This window comes from Nerophis ophidion, linkage group LG06 (genome assembly GCF_033978795.1).
Source record: "Nerophis ophidion isolate RoL-2023_Sa linkage group LG06, RoL_Noph_v1.0, whole genome shotgun sequence".
Classification (NCBI taxonomy): Eukaryota; Metazoa; Chordata; class Actinopteri; order Syngnathiformes; family Syngnathidae; genus Nerophis; species Nerophis ophidion.
In genome coordinates, this window is record NC_084616.1 from 46,307,855 (window position 1) to 46,330,287 (window position 22,433).

The following is a 22,433-nucleotide window of genomic DNA, read 5'->3' on the forward strand; positions in this document are numbered from 1 at the left end:
ATATTGCTTTTTTTCCAGTTTATTTGAAACTGAATTATTGATTTCACATGCTTCCGACATGTATAAAGTAACTTCATTGTGGAGACTATCAATAAACAATCATTTATTGTATTTCTTAATCTCAAATTTTAAGGACTGTTTATCCATCTGCCAAACTAAATTTCAAAATTCAGGGAGGGCAGAATTAGCAGCAGCCTGTGTCAAATTGTAATGACAATATAAGCAGCAACAATTGAAAAATACAGCAAAACGATATAACAGAAAAATATATGTTTATACTAATAGCCAATACCACATATTTGTATTTAAATATACGTATAACATCTGTTTAGCCTTTTAAAAGAAAATACATGCATCATAGCCAATTATGCAAATTATACAATGACACATATTGACACACTCCACTGCCACAAACAGATTGGCAATCTGTGGGAAACACATGGGTAATATTTAATTCAAATGCTCTAACTCACTTGTGAGATTTCTTCATGTTGGCCCCATCGGGTCCCTCTCCACAGTCGTATGCTTGGATAGTGAAGGTGTGTTCCTTCTGCAGCTCGCAGTCCAGCTTGTCCTTGGCACGGATGACCCCCTCGCCAGTGGACTTGTCCAGGACCACAGCCTCAAAGGGGACATTTTGCCCGTGGATCCTGAAGCCGCAAATCTCACCTGAACAACAGAAAACGAGGTTGCTCTCATAAACTGTAAAAATGCATAATGTAGATTTTTCTTAAACATAAGTAGCCACAGCAAAATCCAACAATTAATGCAAAAAACAAAAACAAAAACATAAGCCTTAGGTTTTGGGAGCCAGGGGTGGGTGATGTCTGTGGAGGAATCCCAAAAGCACTTACATAGTTTGGGTGAGCAATTTGGGAGGAGCTGGGAGTTGGTGTGGGAGATTTAGTATCATACACGAGAAGGTCTTTTCTAAGCCATTTGAAAACGTTGCATTCAGTCATGCAAGCAGAAACCAAAAAAAAAAAAAGATGTGAACAGGCATCTCACAAAACAGGAAACCAAATCCTTAAAAAGACCATGAGAGAACATTATCTGCAGTTTTATTCTTGTAATAAGCACAAGTTATAAGCTATATTGTGAGTAAAATATAACATAGGTAAAAGAAAACGGGAAAGCAAAAAGTCCTAACAGTATTAAAACAGACAGTGTGACCCAGTGTTAATTCATTCACAACTCTGTGAAGATTGCCCACTGGATTTTTTGGGGTTTTTACACTAAACCACTTTCCTTTTGAATAATTTAGCTTCTTAGCCAAACATATGCAGTCCAAAATGAAATAAAGAATAACAATTAAAACTGAGTACTGGATGAGAACTGGGGTTAGAAATATCTACTTGATTGACATCCATATCAAATGACAACTGCAGCCATGCTAACGGGATATATTAGTGGCGGAGGATCAACTTGGAGAAAAAAAAAAACGCCACTGGGGAAAAGATGCAACAACAGCAGAGAGTTTGCATTGGTTAACAATCTCAGCAGCTTTCATTTAAAAAAAAAAATCACAATCAGAAAGATCACAAAGAGGCACACAAAAATAGTGTATGCCTCTGATAAAGTTAATGATTTCAGATTTATTAAAAGTGACTGAAGTCAGAAAATAAATGCAATCTGCTTTATTTTTCAAAATGTTGTTTTGTCTTTTTAAACAAAGCAATAACTGCTGTCTTAAGCAGCTTTCTGTTGATAGCTGAAAAACTGTTAGGGTCTGCAAACTGCAATGGATGTCTCATGCACAGATATTTCTAAGAGCAGCCCCACATTGTACTGATCATCCAGCACTCGGAACTCCAAACTATTCTATGGTGAAGGGGGGGGGAACGTAAAAGTCAAGAAAACCAAATGGGTAGATTACTGAGCATGATGGGCTTTTTCTGTGTGAATGTGCAGATGCCATATTGTGTTAGTGGGTTAATAGTAACAATAAGCACAAAGCAGAAGAAAGAGCCCAAGATCACCTTCTTCAGTGAGAGTCACCTCAAAACTTTCTACAGGGAGGGGAGAGAAGATAAACCCAGGTCAGTTAAAGAAGAGTTAGAAGAAAACAGAGGACAGGAGGGAAATACACTGCATTTCAAATTATTTCACAAGTCATTCAAGCCGGAATGATACAATTGTCAATCCTTTTTTTTCAACAGATGAAAGCATGACAAAGCATCCCTGTATACCATTTTGCCTCATTGCACACCTTCCTCTAATGAATTGCCAAGTGTGTCGGTGCAGTAGATGCCTCAAAAATATTTATTCAATTGAGTGACAATGAAATGTAGACAGTCCTCCTCAAAATAATGTCACCCTCTTTGTAAATTCTATTTGCAAAGTTTCTAACCCTGCAGTAGCTTCCCATAAACCAACACAACACAAGCAATTTAAATAGCTCAATGTTGATTTTTTTATTTTCTAATTGGCCTTCAATTAGAATATTTTGAAGACGAATGTGAATTACAATGAGGTTTAACTATTTTTGACTGCACCGCCCGAGTGCAGCTAGGACAGGAGGGACATGCGGTGGGAAATGGATGGATGGATGCATTTGTACAGATAAAGACCTTACTACGGATGGGTGTTTGATTGAGTCATCCCTCATATATTGCTGTTAAATAGTTCTGGACATGACTGCGATTAACAAGTTTCCGCGAAGTGGAAATCATTAAATAGTAATCAAATATTTTCATGACTAAAACATAAAAAAACTGTTTATGACCATCTAAATAAATTTTTACAACATTATAAGAGCCCCGTAGACATGAAATAACACATTTTAGTCACCTGTACGGTTTATTAATGCAATGCAGTAATGCTGTCTGAGGCTGAGCCAATCAGCGGCCACGATAGTGAACTGTGATTGGTTTGGTCTCCTCAAGTGGCCTACTACTATAGTCAGGGTTTCCCCAACATTTATTGATAGTGGCAGCCCGCCACGGCAAAATAAAAGCCACCACACCTTAAAAATGTGTTTATTTTGTTTTGTTTCTTTTACATAAAAACAAAATGAAGTAATATATTGTATATATATGTATATATATATATATATATATACATATATATATATATATATATACATATATATATATACATATATATATATATATATATACATATACATATACACATACATATATATATATATATATATATATATATATATATATACATATATATATATATAGCCTATAATTTGCGCATCATTGACGAGTGAGGCACCGAAAATTTGTCCGCCGAAAAAAGACTGACTGCAGAAGCAGCAAAACTGAAATAGAATGTTGTGATGATGTAAGCAATACACACGTGATTGTTTGGAGCAAAGGCAGCATGTCTGCAATGTGGCCGTACGTTGAGATGTTAAAGATATACCCGCGGACAGCAATGTGCAAATATTAAGAGGACAGTGAAGGCTTTGAAGGAAAGAAATTGCAGGTTGGGCAGCAACATGAAGCAAGTGTTACGTCAGGCTTGCTGAAGCTCTCATTGTTCGTCGCAGACATCGAGCGACAGATGAGGCTCTTAATACAAATACATTCCCCAAAAACACCAGAAAAAGATGCTAGATTTGTTGGTAGTCGTATTTGATAAAGAAAAAGACACTAAAATGATTGGAGAAGTCTCGGAAAACTTGATTAATTCCCAACAAAGTAAAATAAGCAGCAACAGTCAAAAAATAGAGCAAACAAAAACTATATAAAATAGGAAAAAAAAATATGTTATTACTAATTATTAACACAAATATGTTTTAAATGCAAATAATATGATGATGTTAATATTGACCAGGCCCTTAGCCACGCCCACACCGCCAAAGGTATGTTGGCAAACTGGAGGAAAGCTAGACAATATTGATATTTTAGTTTGTTTAGCCATCTGTATGCCTGAAAATGCTTAATTAAGATCGAATATTTTGTAGAATATGGTTAAACATAAAAAAATTCCATTGTGATGAAGCTGTAATACTTAAAGGGGAACTGCACTTTTTTTGGGAATTTTGCCTATTGTTCACAAACTATACAGTATATGACCATTGTAGCATTCAAAGCCCTCTAAAACAACTGAAAACCCTCCTGCAACGTTTTATATACACACTGCAATAATATATAAAATTTAGTAACGGACATGTTTATAATGTAATACGTAATATGTACAATATTTACCATATTTTGATCATTTTACTCAATGCTAGGGCTCATTTCTTCAGCACATTGGTTCCCATTTCCATAGCAGCGCACGTCTGTCTTCTGTCAACAAATGTGTGTTTCTACTTCCGGAAAGGCGTGTGTGTTGTAATCATGGCAGAATCGATAACAGATAACGAAGATGACTATTTTTGGACAAATGAAGATTCACAACCTTATTTTTTTTAAGTTGAACATACAAATGATGAATTGCTGCTTCTAGAGGCGAGTACTATAAATGTGGAACTTGGAACCAATTTATTTTGACATTAATGGACGGCTTACCCAAATAAACTTCCCTGGCCAGCTGGACCTAATGCACAACTGTCTATCGAGTGAGTCACACTTCAAATATTGATTTTGATACTCGCAGCAAACTAGGCCTGTTGTTACAACTACAGTTCATACGCTGTCGAGTAAACTGTGTACAAACAAAATATGAAATGTGGGCTAATACTTTACAGATTCGGTAATATGATTGTTCATGTTTTTCAGTCAGTAAAGATTGGTGTCGTATTGCAGTGTTGTGCATTACAAACAAACACGTTTTGTATTGACGTTAGCTTATCTCTTGCCGTAGCTAGCTTTTACGGCTAATCCCGTAGCACGGCGATGTGTTACTATGCTAGAAAAAGTTTTCTCCGTTATTATACAGGTTACAGAATGTAAATAAAGTATTGTTGACAGTTTTTAAATGCATTTTAAAGTGATTTAAAGGTAGAATTGATTAGTCCCATTAGCTGCATTGCTCACCATCTATGCTCACCTTTATGTTGGAAAGCGTAAAAAAAAAAAGTTTTGTCTTCTTGTCTTTTATTATGATTGTGAACTATAGGAAACATTCCAAAAATGTGCAGTTCCCCTTTAAATGCATATAAAATTCATACAAATCATAAAATAAACAGCATCCCTACTTTGCAGAAATTTACCCAAAACCTAGATTCTGAGACATGACCTGCACGATACTAAAGGGAACACTGTAATTATTCAACTTTTGGACAATCTGCGGGTATTATGTATCCAAACTGTCAGACTTGCCACTGACAGTTTGTTTGTGTTTTAGTTTTTCCTTTGTGTGTTTAGTATTTCCTGTCCTTAGTTCCTGTCAGAACTCTTATTTTGGTTCAACTTCCTGTTTGTCCCCCTGAGTGCTTTGTTTCCCCTCAGCTGAGGCTGATTGGCACCTGGCCACACCTGGCGTCAATCAGCCCGCTCCTATTTGTACCTGCTTTGTCTTCCAGTCAGTGCTGGATTATTGATTTGTCTTGTCGATGACTTCCGTATTGTCGCTCCTGTCGTGTCGTTTCATGTTCAGTCATTGCAGCGTAGCGGTAAGCTATCTTTTGGTATCTGTTTGTAGCTTACTGTTTTTAGTTCCCTGCTTCCGTTTTGTTTTCACTCTAAAAGTAATGAATTCTTTTTTCCTGTTTGCTACTCCCTAGCTTCCATGCTAGGCCCCTTTTGTTTCTTCCCAGGTTCCATGCTAAAGACCCTTTTGTTTGTTATCCGCCTTGTGCGCGTCCTTTGTTAGTACCCTTTTGTTTGTTCTTATTCTAATATTTTAATTAAATCATGTTTTCCTGTTCAATGCCTGCCTCCGTCTTTGCATCTTGGGGTTCGTCACCAACTAATTTTGACAGAATAATCCAGCACTGACTGGAAGACATAGCAAGTACAAATAGGAGTGGGCTGATTGACTCCAGGTGTGGCCAGGTACCAATCACCCGCCACTGAGGGGAAACAAAGCACTCAGGAAGACAAACAGTAAGCTGAACCAAAATAAGAGTGCTGACAGGAACTAAGGACAGGAAATACTAAACACAGAGAGGAAAAACTAAAACACAAACAAACTGTCAGTGGCAAGTCTGACACAAACTGATCTTATATTAAAAAATGTAAATAGTAAAACTTACATAAGCATGAATGTAGACTACAAAAGATTATGACTTCTAGTGAATTTGGCCTCATCATTTCTTGTTTTCTTTGACGGGAAAAAAAAACTTAGGAGTGGGCGTCACATTCATGGCAGTCCGGGAGCAGTCATGCGGTCTGAGTTGTGGGCCTCAGTGTTTGCCATAGCTCTAACGAACAAGTCACACAAAGACTTCATTAATTCCTCAGCACCTCAACACACTGTTCACATGTCAAAAATACTGTCCTGTCCTGACCCAAAATACTGTCAACAAATTGAACATTTAAGCTGCAGAAAAAAACATTTCTCATATCAAATGTTCTTATGCCAATAACAAATTACTGTTGTCAAGGTTTGCGCTGGTTTGGGTTGGAAAAATTTGAGCAACATTTGCCTCAACACAATTTGTGGAACAGACCGAAAATCACAAAGTACAGACACCCACACACACGTACTAACTTGGTGGATCCTCGTTCATGCTGTTTGACACTGAGTGTCAGCAATTGGGCTTCTATGGCTTTTACAGTGACCTGTGTTCGTTGGCACGGATGGGCCAAGTGGAAGGAGGCTGGCACAACATGCCTGGTCATCCTCACTGCCACGTGAAGCCAGACTGCCGGCTTTGTCCAGAGAGAGATACTTCACAGGGACATGGTAGCTATTCACATTAATAAGGGAGGCCCAACTGAGAGGAGTGCAGGCATTGAATTCTATTCAGTCCACACTGAAGGACCATATACAGGAGAGTTTAGGGGTCCACACATTAATGTTTATGGGACGTTTCCTGTTACCTGTTTTAAAAAGGCTGTGAAGTCTCTCTATATGCACAATGAGAAAGGGTGCAGATTTAATTGTATTGTCTTTAGAAACAATGTGCACATTTGTCAAGATTGTGAAAAAACAGCTGCTACTGGAAGATCTGAACTCTTAAGACATTACCGTAAAATCGACTTTGTAAAGAAATCACATTAGATAGCTCCGAGAGACAAGTGGACTTCACTCATTGGATCATGAGAGGTAATTGGAGATAAAAAATGGGTCGGATCAAATGGTGCCAGAGCAGAGTGGTAAGGGAGTGCAACACAAAAGATCCAGACACTCATTGACGTGAATTGGTAGAGAATGTTTTCCAGGGCAAGGGCGTGGCATTGAATGATGTCAAAAGTCATTCGAGATGTGATTTAACCCCCTCAGAGCTACTGTGGACCAAGTCCATAAACACACAAGTGTGTCTATGCGCTGAAAGTGTCGGGAAAAAATTGAGAGTATTTTATGAAAGACTATCAAAAAAGGATCAGATTGGGGAGTATTGTTACCAGCTGTTTTACAGTAAGCATCCGTTCAGATCTAGCATTTCTGCATTCAATCAACATAAACATTAATTATACGTCTCATTCAAATTTGCATTAATAAAGAGAAATAGAGAGAACGAAGACAAACTGCAGCAGCAGAAGCATTAAAACCCCTTACGGCTTACCTGCGTAGCGTAGAGGTGCATCTTTGTCCAGTGCAATTAGAGGGGGGTCCAGCAGCACTTTGTCATCATTTTCTGTCACGATGCCATGGTATGTCGTCTCAATCCATGGTTTGTGCTTATTGACTGTGAAAAAGAGGAAAAAAAATATATCACAGTCTATTAATACTACATAAAGATCTTTGAACGCCTGTAAAATCTCAATTATGCAGGTAATATGCCGATTTATAGAAGATACGGGGTTCTAAATAGAGTTATATCAGCAAGTGTATCATCTTCCTTCAGGCTAAGTAACAGGGTTTATCTAATTCATTGCAACTGTATACAAAATCTTTTTGGTCTACTGTGTTTACATTTAACTAGTTTTGTCGAGCATGATTGTTGCTCTGTGTAATGCACAGGTTGCTGTCTAGAATGTTTAAAGGGGTCCACATACTCAAGGCAGCCTGGGCTATTGTTGCTGGCGGCTGCAAAAAAGTTGCAGTGAGTGGCATTTTTGGGTCGGCAAAAACAAAACATGACACAGGGGCGATACACAGCTCTCTTACACCCAATATGGGGAGAAGCCGCAGAATGTCGTCGTTATGGCATGATCTGCCGACGTGACGCTAACCTGGGCTGACAGCACATAGGACCAGATTGCAACAGAGAGGAAACTCAAGACGTTTTATTCACACTGGTGTATACTATCTTTGTCTGGAATAGTCTGTTTGGACTTAGATGTTACATAATGGCTTTGTGCATGCTAGAGTGATTTATAAAGCTGCTTCACACAGTCTTGCTGTAAATGTATATTTTAACATTTATATTCGTCATTTAAAATACAATTTTTTAAGAGGTTGCTGTCAACATAAATCCCCAGTTCAAAAGAGGAGAAAAAAACACTGGTATAAATGCTTAACACGTAATGCGTGCAACTCATTTGACCACAGCATAATATACAAGTGGCGCTGATGTATTTAAGTTATGTAATAATCCATCTGGTTAACTACAATCGATGTACATTACACAAGACTTCATACATTGGAACATGTCACACAGATACATTGCTTTTGATAGCAGTAAATATAAAATCATGTCAATAAACAACTGTTTAGAGTTCATGTTGGCTACAATTTTTGGGGACTTTAATGGAAACTGCATCCCTTCATATTACATACATTCAGACTATCTCACCACAAATATTCTCAATAATTATGTACTGCTGAAGTAAAGCTAAACATGACAAACCAATCACTAAATGATCAAATATTTGGTGACACAAGATGATTTATACGGTCAAACAAGAAAGCATAAATACAACATAATGACATTACAACATCATTAAATGTCAGTCTAATTTCAGGCAAATGAACTGACTGGCTGATCGATGCAATGCTCTGTGTGAGTCATTACATAATTTCTAGTAATTCTCAGTCATGGCCCGATCATTAAAAACTAATTACCAACTACTCAGACAGGACTGGAATGATGCAGGGACAACAACAAATGAGAATCATCTTACGTTCTGTTCTGCACAAGCCTAACTTTAAGTGTGATACCAGGATGCACAGAGCGCAGTCGTCAAAATGTATTTTATGACTAAATCAAAGAAAACAGTGTAACAGAGACGTGCAAAGGGAGCATAGGGAAAGCTATGCACATAATGCGTACAGAGTAAAGCAAATGATCCACAATGATCCTGCTGGACAAGAAATTTTAAAAAAGACCAGAAATTAATAACAATTGTCATGGGAGATCATGAGAAATTGCCTATAAAAAAACTATTATTTTCATTATTTAATGACAATACAATTTACTAGCTAGTGTGTTAGCCTTAGATTGAAGACAACTATGAATATTGGTCGTCATAAAATCTCCTCAATTGTTTAAATGTGATATTCCAAAAGCAGAATTTTGCAAGGATAGGCTGTTGTCTTTACCAGTAATTTCAGATTGATTAAGACTAATAGATTGATTTAGCCCCATTCTGAGCATAACGTGACCTGAAGGGAAGTGGCTGTCTTTAGCTACTGCAGAGTGACTATTAAGCCAGGTCACATTAGGGCCTTGCGGTTAGAGTGTCCGCCCTGAGATCGGTAGGTCGTGAGTTTAAACCTCGACAGAGACTATAAAAATGGGGCCCATCACCTCCCTGCTTGGCACTCAGCATCAAGGGTTGGAATTGGAGGTTAAATCACCAAAATGATTCCCGAGTGCGGCCTCTACTGCTGCTCACTGCTCCCCTTGCCTCCTAGGGGGTGGAACAAGGTGATGGGTCAAATGCAGAGGGTAATTTCACCACACCTAGCGTGTGAGTGACTATCAGTGGTACTTTAAATTTAACACTGCTCGTTATTTGTCAATAGTATTTAGGGAAGAGTTGTGCTAAAATGACAATATTCAAATAAACATTTGACCATGTGTTATTTTCCAGGAATCAAATATCCACATGAAGAGTGGTCATGACAAACAGAATGTACTCAGCAATCCAGTACTCACGATGTCAGACAACAGTATATCAAACATGTGCTCTGCAGTCAAGAAAATAATTTTTTCCAGATTAGATTAACTCCACACACAGACACAATTAAGGCAGGCACATCATCTTAGGTAAAACACAAACATATGAGGAGGAAAGAAAAACTGTGTTAAATATCTCCTTGAATGAAGCGAGCAATGTAATAACTTCCGAAATGTAACTCCCACACATCTCCACTAAAATCTGAACTAAAAACATACATTTGTTAATTTTGTTTGTAGTGTGATATTGCCAACAATAGACATGATACCTGCAAAGAATGCAAAAAGCACATACTGTGTTGTAAACGCAGGTGCAGCAAGAATTTAACACTGTGCAACAATAACAAATCATTTGTACAAATCCAGACTTGATTTTTACAAAAGGGGGTGTTTTATTAACCATTCTATACAGAAAAAAGCAGTGAAGACAGGGTTTTATCATCATCAATTTTTTCAGTTCTTTTTTTTCCATGAAAAGCTTACGGATTTAGGCTTAATGAGATTAGAGCAGGGGCTTTAAAATGTGCAGAATCCTCCTTGTGTGGTATTGAGGATATTTATCTTGAGAAGACTCACATTTTCCTAATTTAACCTAATGAGGAAAGCAATTCATCTAATGGAATGTTCTTATTGTAGTAGCTCTTAAATAATCTCAGATAAGGATGGGTTTCTTTAGAATGAATAATCGAAATTAAACTGATAGACATCAAGCCACTTTGACAATCTATGTGTGTTAACTCTATTTGTATGTTTTGTTGATGTCTATTTTTACCGCCAAAGAGTGTGCTTTTTTGTGTAAAAATAGAATGACCATTATTTGAATGCAAAACTATTTAAATTTTTTGGTGCAATACATGATTGGACAATTTTGATCAATATTTTAAGTCAAAGCATAATAATTGTGTAACATACAGTCCATATATGATCATAATGGCTTCATGTCTTTGTATGAGTTTGCAATGTTTATTTCTGTTGTAGTTCCATCTAAGATGTAACCCGCAATCTAAAATGCTCTGTTATTGGTTGTATTAACCAGTGCAGCTCACTGTACTGATCTCCAACCTAATCTGAAGAAAGAAATGCCCGCTTTACTTTTGTGTTTCGTGACAACATACCCACTTAGAGGCCTACTGAAACCCACTACCACCCACCACACAGTCTGATAGTTTATACATCAATGATGAAATATTAACATTGCAACACATGCCAATATGGCTTTTTTAGTTTACTAAATTACAATTTAAAATTTCCCAAGAGTTTTGTCTTGGAAACGTCGTGTAATGATGACGTGTACGCAGGACGTCACGCGTTTTTAGGAAGTATGAGCGCTACGCACACACACAGGTAAAAGTCGTCTGAAACTTTACTATGCATCAGAGCGCGGTCAAGCAGACATGGTTAAAAACTCGCCACTTACCGGATATCAGCTGGGCTTGTGTCGTCCGTACAGCTGCCGTCGACACCCGTGAGACACGGCGCCAACACAACCGTGGACGTACAACTCCGACTATCAGGTAATATTAAACTCACTAAAACACTAGCAAGACAATAGAAAGATAAGGGATTTCCCAAAATTATCCTAGTAAATGTGTTTAAAAACATCGGAATACGTCCAAATGCTATCGCGTTTAATTTTTAAACTCTTTTTTTTTCTAGTCCGTCGCTATCTATATCTTCAAACACGAATCTTTCATCCTCGCTCAAATTAATAGGGAAATTGTTGTTTTCTCGGTCCGAATCACTGTTTTTGTTGGAGGCTCCCATCAAAAACAATGTGAATATGTGAGGAGCCCCCACACTTGTGACGTCATCGTCTGCGACTTCCGGTAAAGGCGAGGCTTTTTCAGGAAGTACCAAAAGTGGCAAACTTTATCGTCGATTTTCTCTACTAAATCCTTTCAGCCAAAATATGGCAATATCGCAAAATGATCAAGTATGACACATAGAATGGACCTGCTATTCCCGTTTAAATAAGAAAATCTCATTTCAGTAGGCGTTTAGATGCAGGGTCTGACATGAAGTGCAGAGCGAAGAGCCCCTCCTCGGTCCGAAGGCCTTAAAAAGATAGATTTATCCCAAACTATAATATATGTGCTCTCAGTACCTACAAACTATGGCAACGGTGGCACTGTAGCAAACCTATAACTTTAGATATCTGAAGATATTAGACAACTCCTCATCCAGCCGGACACAGTTCGGGCACAGAAGCAGTCACAGTCAATTGGAGGGGTGAGGGTGGAGGAGTTTATTGGGATTCAAAAATCTACTAAAATGACTCGTTTTCAAAAGCTTAGAACAGGGGTCTCAAACATGTGGCCCGCGAGACGTTGTTTTGCGACCTACGCTTAGATACGACAATTTACTGTATGTGCGGCCCGCGAGTTTAATATGAACAGAACTTGACAGCGACTTACTACCCAAAATTCTCGCTTTTCACGGAAGTCCCCATAGAATCTAGGCCGATTTTAACACAGTCACGCTATTCATGGAGTGCTGTAACGACACTGTTCTTAACACCCATTGAATTCTGCACAGGCAGTGTACAAGCCAAATTGTTTGTCACCATTGGCAGAGCAGTAAACATGTGTGACTTTGCAAGACTTATTTGGTCAACAGCTACACAAGTCACACTGAGGGTGGCCGTAAAAAAAACTTTAACACTGTTACAAGTATGTGCCAGACCGTTAACCCACACCAAACAAGAATGACAAACACATTTCAGGAGAACATCCGCACTGTAATAGGACATACACGCAACAGAATACCCACAATTCCATGCAGCCCTGACTCTTACAATACACACACCCAAGTAAGTATGCAACTGAAGAATAAATAAAAAAATCGTACATCTTTAAGACCTCAATGCATGGGTGCAGCGGCATGCAGCTCGTGTGCCACTTGGGAACACTTATAACCTGATAACACATTACTAGCTATGCAATCCGGTTCCATGGCAAATGCAACCAAAGGTGCTAAATCCAATAATAAAGGGTATCAATTGTATCCTCTGACAAGGGCAAGACAAATTGAGTCTTAAAACCATCAGTCAGAGCAACAAGCGCTGCCTGTATTGCAATGTTACCATCTACAAATAACTCTCTGACACCATGTGTCGGGGATTTCTGTAAATGTACAATTCAAAGAGTGGACATAGAAACTATGCTGTGTCACTGCAGAGCTGCTGTCCTCCATAGCCTCTGATGGAGGGCATAGATCTTTCACATACATATACGTGGCGCACACACAGTGACAAAGCAAGTGCAGAGGAATATGATGCCGCTGATATCTCACGAGTGAAGCTCCAGTAACCATATGTCAAGAATAAACATGGCACAGAATCTTATTTTCAAGCCTCCTGGCTGTTGACAGCTCAGCAACTGTCAGCCAGTGGCACAAAGAAAGACGCAGGAAGGGCTCATGTGTTTGGCTTCCCCATTTATTTTACATATTCTTGGAACACTAGTGACTTGCCAAAAATGCTATTTCACAGACAGATACCAGTCAGATAACTGTTGGTTTACACAGCAACGTCACTAAGTTCAACATGGTACATTGAACTCTATCGCAATCAGTTTTCAACGGATGTTTACTCAGCCATAGCTATATTGTTTTGCCACCAAATATTGGGAGAAGATGGCAATGTTCAGATGTGATTCCATTTTTGATTTGTGGAGACAAGAGCTCCGAGTGTCAAATTGGGCATCTTCCGATACGAGTGCAAGATGAAATTGCTATGCTGCAGAGACAGACAACTATTTCCAACTAGAGAAGAGTGCCTTGTTTTTTTTAGCAGTTTTGTTGATATGCAATATGTGATGTATCTTTCAGTTTTACGGACCATAACAACAGTATCAAAGACTATGTAAAACCACAAATTGTAAACGAAACAAAGACTTACTCAAGCAACACAAACAATTATTTTTTTAAGACAATTTTTATCTTTCTAAAAACTGCGAATAGCAGGTCAAAAAAAGTGCTGTATGCTTTCTGGCTTGTTGGGAGTGACATTGATTTTACGAAACTTTACATGCAGAACAAAAGACCAAGCCCTGTGCTCTTATAGACAGCAAAAGGCTTTTTTAAGAGAGCATCCAACCCATGAAATAAATTTGTCCATAAATTGAGGACCAGTCAGTCGTGGGTAGAAATGATAACAGATTGTTAATGTTACATTTCTGATGAGGTCTTAGATCTGCTGTATTTTCGGAGTGCTAATTTAATGCAAACTGTGAGTGACAAAACTCAAGACGAAAATGATAAAAAATACCATTACAGAACATGCAATTATACGATGAAACATCCACGTTCACATAACCTGAAGGTTATTTTCTATGAGTAATAATTAGGGCCATCAACGCATGTGATTAATACAAAAAAAATAAAAAAATAAAATAAACATATATTTATTTATATATAGATATATAATGAATCAAAATGAATCACACTATTTGTTATGACCACACGTAATCCCCGAAGTCGGCACTTGTTGTGACACAGTGCAGGATGAGTGATGAAAGGCGGCCATCCATCCATCCATTTTCTACCGCTTGTCCCCTTTGGGGTCGCTGGAGCCTATCTCAGGTGCATTCGGGCGGTAGGCGGGGTACACCAATTTCACTTCACAACACACTCCAATGTAACTTTAGATCAAACTGAGGTAATTTTTTGGCATTGCAGCTAAATATTTTCTTCTCATCGGCACACTACAAGTTTAAAATAGCATCCCAAAGCCAAGCACATACCGGCTTTCCACAAGGCAATAAAAAGCATTAAAAGGATTTTGCGAAAACAAAGGCCTTAATCTGCATTGAAAAGCATTGAATTTGATGTCCAGAGGCGTTAAAATTATTTTATTCAATTGTAGGATGGCACCAATAGTAGTAACTCAGTCAATCGACTGGTACATGAAAACAAACTCAAAAAATTTGCTGTCATTGACAAATTGCTGCGTCTGTCTGTTTCTTTTCTCTGGCCGCGACTTTCAAACTGCACACAAGAGGTCTTGTAAGGTTTGAGAGCTTGAAAAGCGCTGCCTCAATACGACAAATGAAACGGTTTTGGGGGCCCAAACGTTGCCATTCTTTGGTGACTTTAGCAGTTTAGTCATTAACTGTGATGATCATGTTAACGAGGAAGCTGAGCTTGTTTTATACACGATTCTCAGCCGTCTCCACTTCAATGACACACCTCATGTGACCTGCGGTGGCCTAGGATGGACAAACAAGACAATTCTCACAACAGACCACAATTCTTATTTTCTAACATTCCCACAGTAAATGAACACTTTATAACTTGATATCTACCGTAACCATTTTAAAAAACTGTGTGGGTGTAAAATACAATCAATTAAAGATGTTTAATTGACTCAGTTTATTTTTAATGCATCTAAAGGGTTTGCAAATAATCAATGATGATTATTTTTATTTTTATTTTTCACCAACAATCCAGACCATACTGTCTTCAACCTTTTGTATTTCCCATAGTTCAACTCTTTACTACAGCATATGGGATAATTAACAAACAGGACAATAATGGTAATATTACAAGCTTAAGCTTTTTAGGTTAGACAAAAAATCTGCTTGAAAACAAACCAACGAAGGGTACTCTTTAGGAAACAAATAATTGGTGTTTACAATCAAGTGTGACACTATTGGGGAACCTCTTCAAAGCCCTCGTACACAACAGAGAAACCTAAAAAAAACCACAAAGTGAATGTCCCTTTACGGTTGTTTGGCTCTTTTAAAAGAGACCTAGCTAAAAGGAGTTTGACCTAGTAACCATGATGAAATACTTCCGGTAAGAACTTTAGAGCCACAATAGCTTCTAGTAATCCTAAGACTCACAAGGACACATGTCGAGTCTGCGTCCAACACAGAGAGCATCGCACGTGTCCAGCCACTGTAGCCTATAACCCTTGCTAATGCCACAGACTAAAGTAAATACATCCGTGCCAGACTGCTAACATGCTTCTGGTCACCCACAAGGGGAGCCTGAGAAATACTCAAGCAGCTGTCCACATTGCAACATCATGACTGCGTCATGCTGTCTTTATCGGACAAAGCCTGGCAGCCTCTGAGAGCATGTTGTGTAATGATGCTGCAGGCAAGAGTCATGTCCGTGTCCCGTGGCAACCAACAGCTCTGCTTTATTGATTGAACTTACATCTATTTGGTACATTTATGGCTGGTAACATGCTCATTAAAAGGTCAAACCAGTGCTCTCACTGAGCAATTAATAGAGAGGCCATATAACTACCAGTTCATTACTATTTAGGCCTGGGCCGATAACAGATTTTGCTGTACGATATATTAACCTAAAAATTTGAGCCGATAAACAATGTTACTGTCAACATTAATTGGAGACCAAATCAACCACTGATGTAATGATAGTACATAATGCAAATATACCCTTTCAAAGGCAATTTCTGTATTTCTTATTTATTTTGGGGCCGAGCAGCAGAGCAAGTTCCGCAAAGCAAACTTGCGGAACAGCAATCTATTGAACTTGCTGTGTTCAATAGGTGTGTTGTTACTTCTATACACCTTTTTGAGGCCCTTGACATGCACGAAAGGTCCCCATATTTTGCAGGTATTGCGAAAAATTTTTTTATTTTTAGGCTTCTGAAAATTTTATTTCAAATGAATCTCTCTAGGGCCACTTTCAAAATTAGATTAAAAAAAAAGCCCCTTCTACCAATTTCGCAGGGGGCGTCTATCATGACAGGACGCATATAAAAGTCTCAAGAACCCATACCTAAAAGCGCACAGTAAGTTGGCCATATTGGTTTTCGTCATCCATTTTTTGGCGATAAAAAAGGACTCGTACTTTAACAAACTCCTCCTAAGGACTTTGACCAAATGAATCAAGGTAAAAATTGCAGATACTACACCTGCGCCAAAAGATGTGGACATGGCTTGGCGCCAAACTTTGATCTGATGGTTAGCCACAAAAAATAAACGTTACATACTCAGCTCCACTAGGTCAGCTCTTCATATATTTTGGTAGATATGTTGATGACGCCCTGAAGTGGCCTATGGGTCAGTACCTGTTTATTCTCATTCGAAGTGGGCGGAAGTTGGCGACGAAATATGCTCCATGCCATTACCAATCAAACTGTCATTACTGCACTTTAGATGATCGGATCTTCATCCTTACGGACACAAGGCTTTAAGGCTGGCGTCTGAACATACCAAGACGTTAATTTCAACACTACCCTTGCGCCCTTGTAATGAAAAATTACAACAGTCATAACTTAATTTGACATGCACCAATCGTTCTGAATTTTTCTTTGCAAGCGTCATGCACGCTGGCCAACTCATGTGAACCTCCAGGTACAATGCGGGGTGAAGGCTCGTTCATCACTGCTCACAGCATTAATTTCACAATGTAATTTTTAAATCTCCCGGTCAAATAAAAAACAAACAAAAAAAAAAACAATAAAATATACTCCGTCTGTTAGCAAAATGTTGCACTTGAATAAAAATCACAACCAAAAGCAATGCAATAGGTTGTGTCTGTAATAAGGAGCGGCTAGGGACCCTCAAATAAACCAAATAAAACAATAAATAAAATAACTAAATAAAGTATTGACAAACAGAGTTGTTATTCAATATCAAACATGTAGGCAGAGGTAAAGTTGTACATCACTTAACTTACTATCAAGTTAGGACCATTTCAGTAACAATTTAAACACTACAGTATAAACATGTGTATTAACAATTTGTAAAAAAAAACAACTTTAGTCCCAGCAATCAACACCAAGATGACAACATGACCAATGACAAACATCAGCAGAGCTTTTTGAAATGATAGTTTTTCAACAGTATTAAAGGGGAACTGCACTTCTTGACTATCGTTCAGAACTATTATGTGAGACAGAAAGACAGGGTTTTTTTCCACCCGCTTTCTAACAAAAAAAATCGGCTTGTTCTAGATGGCTAGCAATGCAGCTAGTTGGAGCAATCAATTATACCTCTTAATCACTTTAAATATGCATTCAGAAACCGTCAACAATACTTAATTGTTCCATAACAATACTTAATTGTTCCATAACCCGTATACTACCTAAGCTGTCGCGACATTGTTATTGTAAGAACGAACATTGAGGAACTCTTTTTTCTAGCATATTTACACATCGGCATGCTATGGTATTAGCCGTAAAAGCTAGCTACGGCAAGTGATAAGCTAGCTTCTACGTCAACACAAAACATGTTTGAGTTTATAATGCACAACACTGCAATACGACACCAATCTGTACTGATTGAAAAATATGAACAATCATATTATAGTATCTGTAAAGTATTATCCCACATTTCATGTTTTGTTTGCACACAGTTAGCAAGACAGCATATGTACAGTAGTTGTACTAACACGCATGGCGTGCTGCGTGTAATCATAATCGATATTAAATACGTTTCCTGTTGATTTTGGGTAAACACTCAATTATGTCGAAATAGCTTGGCTCCAAGTTCTGTATTTATAGCGTCAAAATCGCTTTCACCTCACTTTCCAGGCTTCTGTCTGCTTTAGCGTCTCACTCTTCCTTTGTGCTGGCTTCTATAAGCAGCAGTATATTTAGCTTCAAAAGAGTTAGGTTGTAAAACCTCATTTGTCCAAATATAGTCCTCTTCGTGGTCTGTTATCAAGTCTGCCATAATTAGAAAACACACTCATGTTTGATTCCAGAAGTAGGAACAAACATTTGCTGCCGGAAGTCAGATGTGCGGTGCTATGGAAACAGAAATCAATGCGCGGAAGAAATCAGACCCGGAAATGATTACAATTATCAAAATACAGTATAAATTTAACATATTACATTATGTTATGAATGTATCTGCTGCTACATTATATGTATCTTAACTATATATATTAGAGATGCGCGGTTTGCGGTCTCATCCGCGGAGTCCGCGGATAAACCGCGTGTCGGGCGGGTGACATGACGAAAAAACAGATGTTAATTAGATTCGGGCGGGTCGCGGTTGAATCATCTGAAAATATTTGATATACTACATGGTTCTGGGATCGGTATCCTTTGCCATTCAAAGAGCCATTTAAGACCCGTGTCACACAGCGAAGAAGTCAATAGGAGACGCTAATATTCTCTAGAATGACTACCGGCAGGGCTTCACGGTGGCAGAGGGGTTAGTACGTCTGCCTCACAATACGAAGTTCCTGCAGTCCTGGCTTCAAATCCAGGCTCGGGATCTTTCTGTGTGGAGTTTGCATGTTCTCCCCGTGAATGCGTGGGTTCCCTCCGGGTACTCCGGCTTCCTCCCACTTCCAAAGACATGCACCTGGGGATAGGTTGATTGGCAACACTAAATCGGCCCTAGTGTGTGAATGTGAGTGTGAATGTTGTCTGTCTATCTGTGTTGGCCCTGCGATGAGGTGGCGACTTGTCCAGGGTGTACCCTGCCTTCCGCCCGATTGTAGCTGAGATAGGCGCCAGCGCCCCCCGCGACCCCAAAGGGAATAAGCGGTAAAAAATGGATGGATGGATGACTACCGGCAGTCACCCAGATAATAAGTATTAGGGCGTGCTATGAAGTCATTTACCTTGTTGTCCTCTACAGCATGTACGATCTGCTTGTCAGTCCAGCAACATGTTGTGTGTGGCTTCCGCAGCAACACGCACACGACTGGAAGGCATACTGGGTGACACAGAGTACACTAATGGTTGTGATATAAACAATTTTAACACTCTTAGTAATATGCGCCACTCTGTGAAGCCACACCAAACAAGATTGACAAACACATTTCGGGAGGACATCATCCCAGTAACACAACATAAACGCAAGACAACAAATACCCATAATCCTTTGTATCATGACACTTCCTGACTATTTTATACACCCCGCTAGCAGCAAAACCTCACATTCTTACATATGTCACAAACTGTGACGTCACACGTCACATACATGCCCTCGCAGGGCAGAGAAGTTGCGACGTGGCTAACGGTAGCTTCTAACGTAGCCGTACGAGACAAACAAGGTGCGGATCTGGTAACAAATGAAGGAAGATTTAATTCCCAATAACAACAGCAGGGTTTCCATCGTCTGGCGGTGGTTCGGCTTCAAGTGGGAATATGTCGAACAGATAGCGTTGCTATTAAAAGTAGCATTACTGCTAATATGTAGCATCATTTGTAAAGTCACTCGCTAGAGAATGAAGAGAATTTCATAACCTTAGTAACCTACCACATAGTGAAGGACAAATACTATTTGATTTCCTATTACGCAGCTCATTTTTATTTGACACTTAAAATGTCTCTGACAATCTTGCAATTTATGTTTTGGAAATGACATGAATGTTTGTGCCATTGCTTAATAACTTTAATAAATACACTTTTGGTCAATTGACTTAGTTGTGATTTCCCTCTCTGCATGAAAGTTTAAAAGTAGCATATATGAATGCAGTATGAAGAAGAATGTTTTAATGTAGACACATAGAATCATCATACTGCTGTGATTATATGCATCAAGTGTTTATTCAAGGCCAAGGCAAAATATCGTAATATATATCGTATATCGCGATATGGCCTAAAAATATCGCGATATTAAAAAAAGGCAATATCGCCCAGCCCTAATATATATATATATATATATATATATATATATATATATATATATATATATATATATATATATATATATATATACATATATCTCGACTTGCTCTGTGTTCTTAAAACGTTGCTGGAGGGTTTTGAAGTTGTTTTAGAGGGCTTTGAAGGCGATTCCCATTAGCCGCATCTTTTCTTTTATTATCTTTAACATTTTTTTTTTTTTAAATACGTGTGTTCTTGTCTCTTATAATGATTGTGAATGATAGGCAACATTCCAAAAACGTGAGAGGTTAAAGGGCAGCACGTCTTTGTTAATGTAGTGATTTGAACCACACTTTCGGTTTTGTTTGCACTGACCTTGTTACAAAACGCCTCAATGAGTGTGCACTGTCGAGACAAAAGCTCTGCATCTTTATGTGCATGTATTTTATCAGTTTGAAATACTAGTTGCTTTTCAAGTGGGCATAAAAGTTTGTTGTGTTTTTTTTTTTTATTGTTGGCACCATTCTCGCACAAATTCGGCAAATTGGCTACTTTGTGTTGATAGTACAAATTTAAAACTGAAATATTACACACTAGTGTGGTGGTATTTGGTTTTGTGATAATCTTGTTCTCTATGTTTGCTACTGTGTTTGTCACGGGCAAACCTGTTGTAGTGTGTGATGCTTACAACCTTACCTCTCTGCACAAACACCAAGGCCCAGTCTCCATTAAGTCGGATAACTCCTTAAACTAATAATTATTTAGCCTAAGCCCTGTGTCACCCACACTAACTCATCGTTTAAGGTTCCCCTCCTCGGATAATTTTTTACACAGGTAAGTACGCCGTGTATTTATTGAATCTCCAGCTCTTAGCTCTCTGTTGATTAATCGATCCTTTACAAACTGAGTTCGGAGAGAAAGTAATGTCAGAAAGACCGCACCGCACACAGGAAGTGACATCAGAACGAATGCGCCACAGCCAGCTTCATAACAACCAGTTTTGTAACTCGGAAGCAAACAGTGGAAAGATGGAGGCGATTCTTCCCGACATCCATGTGTTTCTCCTTCTTCTGCATGTACAGGCGCTTGTAGAAATCACACATGAATACCTTAAGACAGGGGTCTCAAACTCAATTTACCAGGGGGCACTGGATGCAGAAACTGGGTGAGGCTGGGCCGCAAGAAAAGATTTCTTAAAAAATCTAACATGCACTTTTTAATGAATCCACCATCTATGAATGGCTTTCCCGTCCTAGAATTGCTAGGGCAGGAAAGCCAACCCTCACGATTTATCCGGGAGACTCCTGAATTTCAGTGCACCTCCCGACAATCTACCGGTGCAACCATTTTCCCGATTTGGTCCCAATTTTCACCCGGCCGACATTATTAAGGGCTTCCGTGACTACACTGCCTTTAACGTCCTCTACAACAGTGCTTCTCAAACTTTTTTCAGTGATGTATCCCCTGTGAACATTTTTTTAATTCAAGTACCCCCTAATCAGAGCAAAGCATTTTGGTTGGAAAAAAGAGATAAAGAAGTAAAATACAGCACTATGTCATCAGTTTCTGATTTATTCAATTGTATAACAGTGCAAATATTGCTCATTTGTAGTGGTCTTTCTTGAACTATTTGGAAAAAAAGATATAAAAGTAACTAAAAAACTTGTTGAAAAATAAACAAGTAATTCAATTATAAATAAAGATTTCTACACATAGAAGTAATCATCAACTTAAAGTGCCCTTAGGGGATTGTAATAGAGATCCATCTGGATTCATCAACTTAATTATAAACATTTCTTTACAAAAAATGAATCT

The 22,433-nt window shown here is 38.5% G+C and overlaps 1 protein-coding gene across 4 annotated transcripts in view; it reads right to left on the reverse strand.

Moving 5' to 3' along the window:
• Positions 1–22,433, reverse strand: part of clstn1 (calsyntenin 1) — a 65,937-nt gene that overhangs the window by 24,977 nt on the left and 18,527 nt on the right. For 2 of the 4 annotated variants that reach the window (XM_061903935.1, XM_061903933.1), the window contains exons 2-4: positions 7,574–7,696; positions 1,980–2,009; positions 474–669 (exon numbers count right to left, since the gene is read on the reverse strand). In XM_061903935.1, coding sequence (XP_061759919.1) covers positions 474–669; positions 1,980–2,009; positions 7,574–7,696 — 349 coding nt within the window. The remainder of the gene's footprint in view (positions 1–473; positions 670–1,979; positions 2,010–7,573; positions 7,697–22,433) is intronic. The other 2 variants (XM_061903934.1, XM_061903936.1) reach the window with 1 other exon arrangement.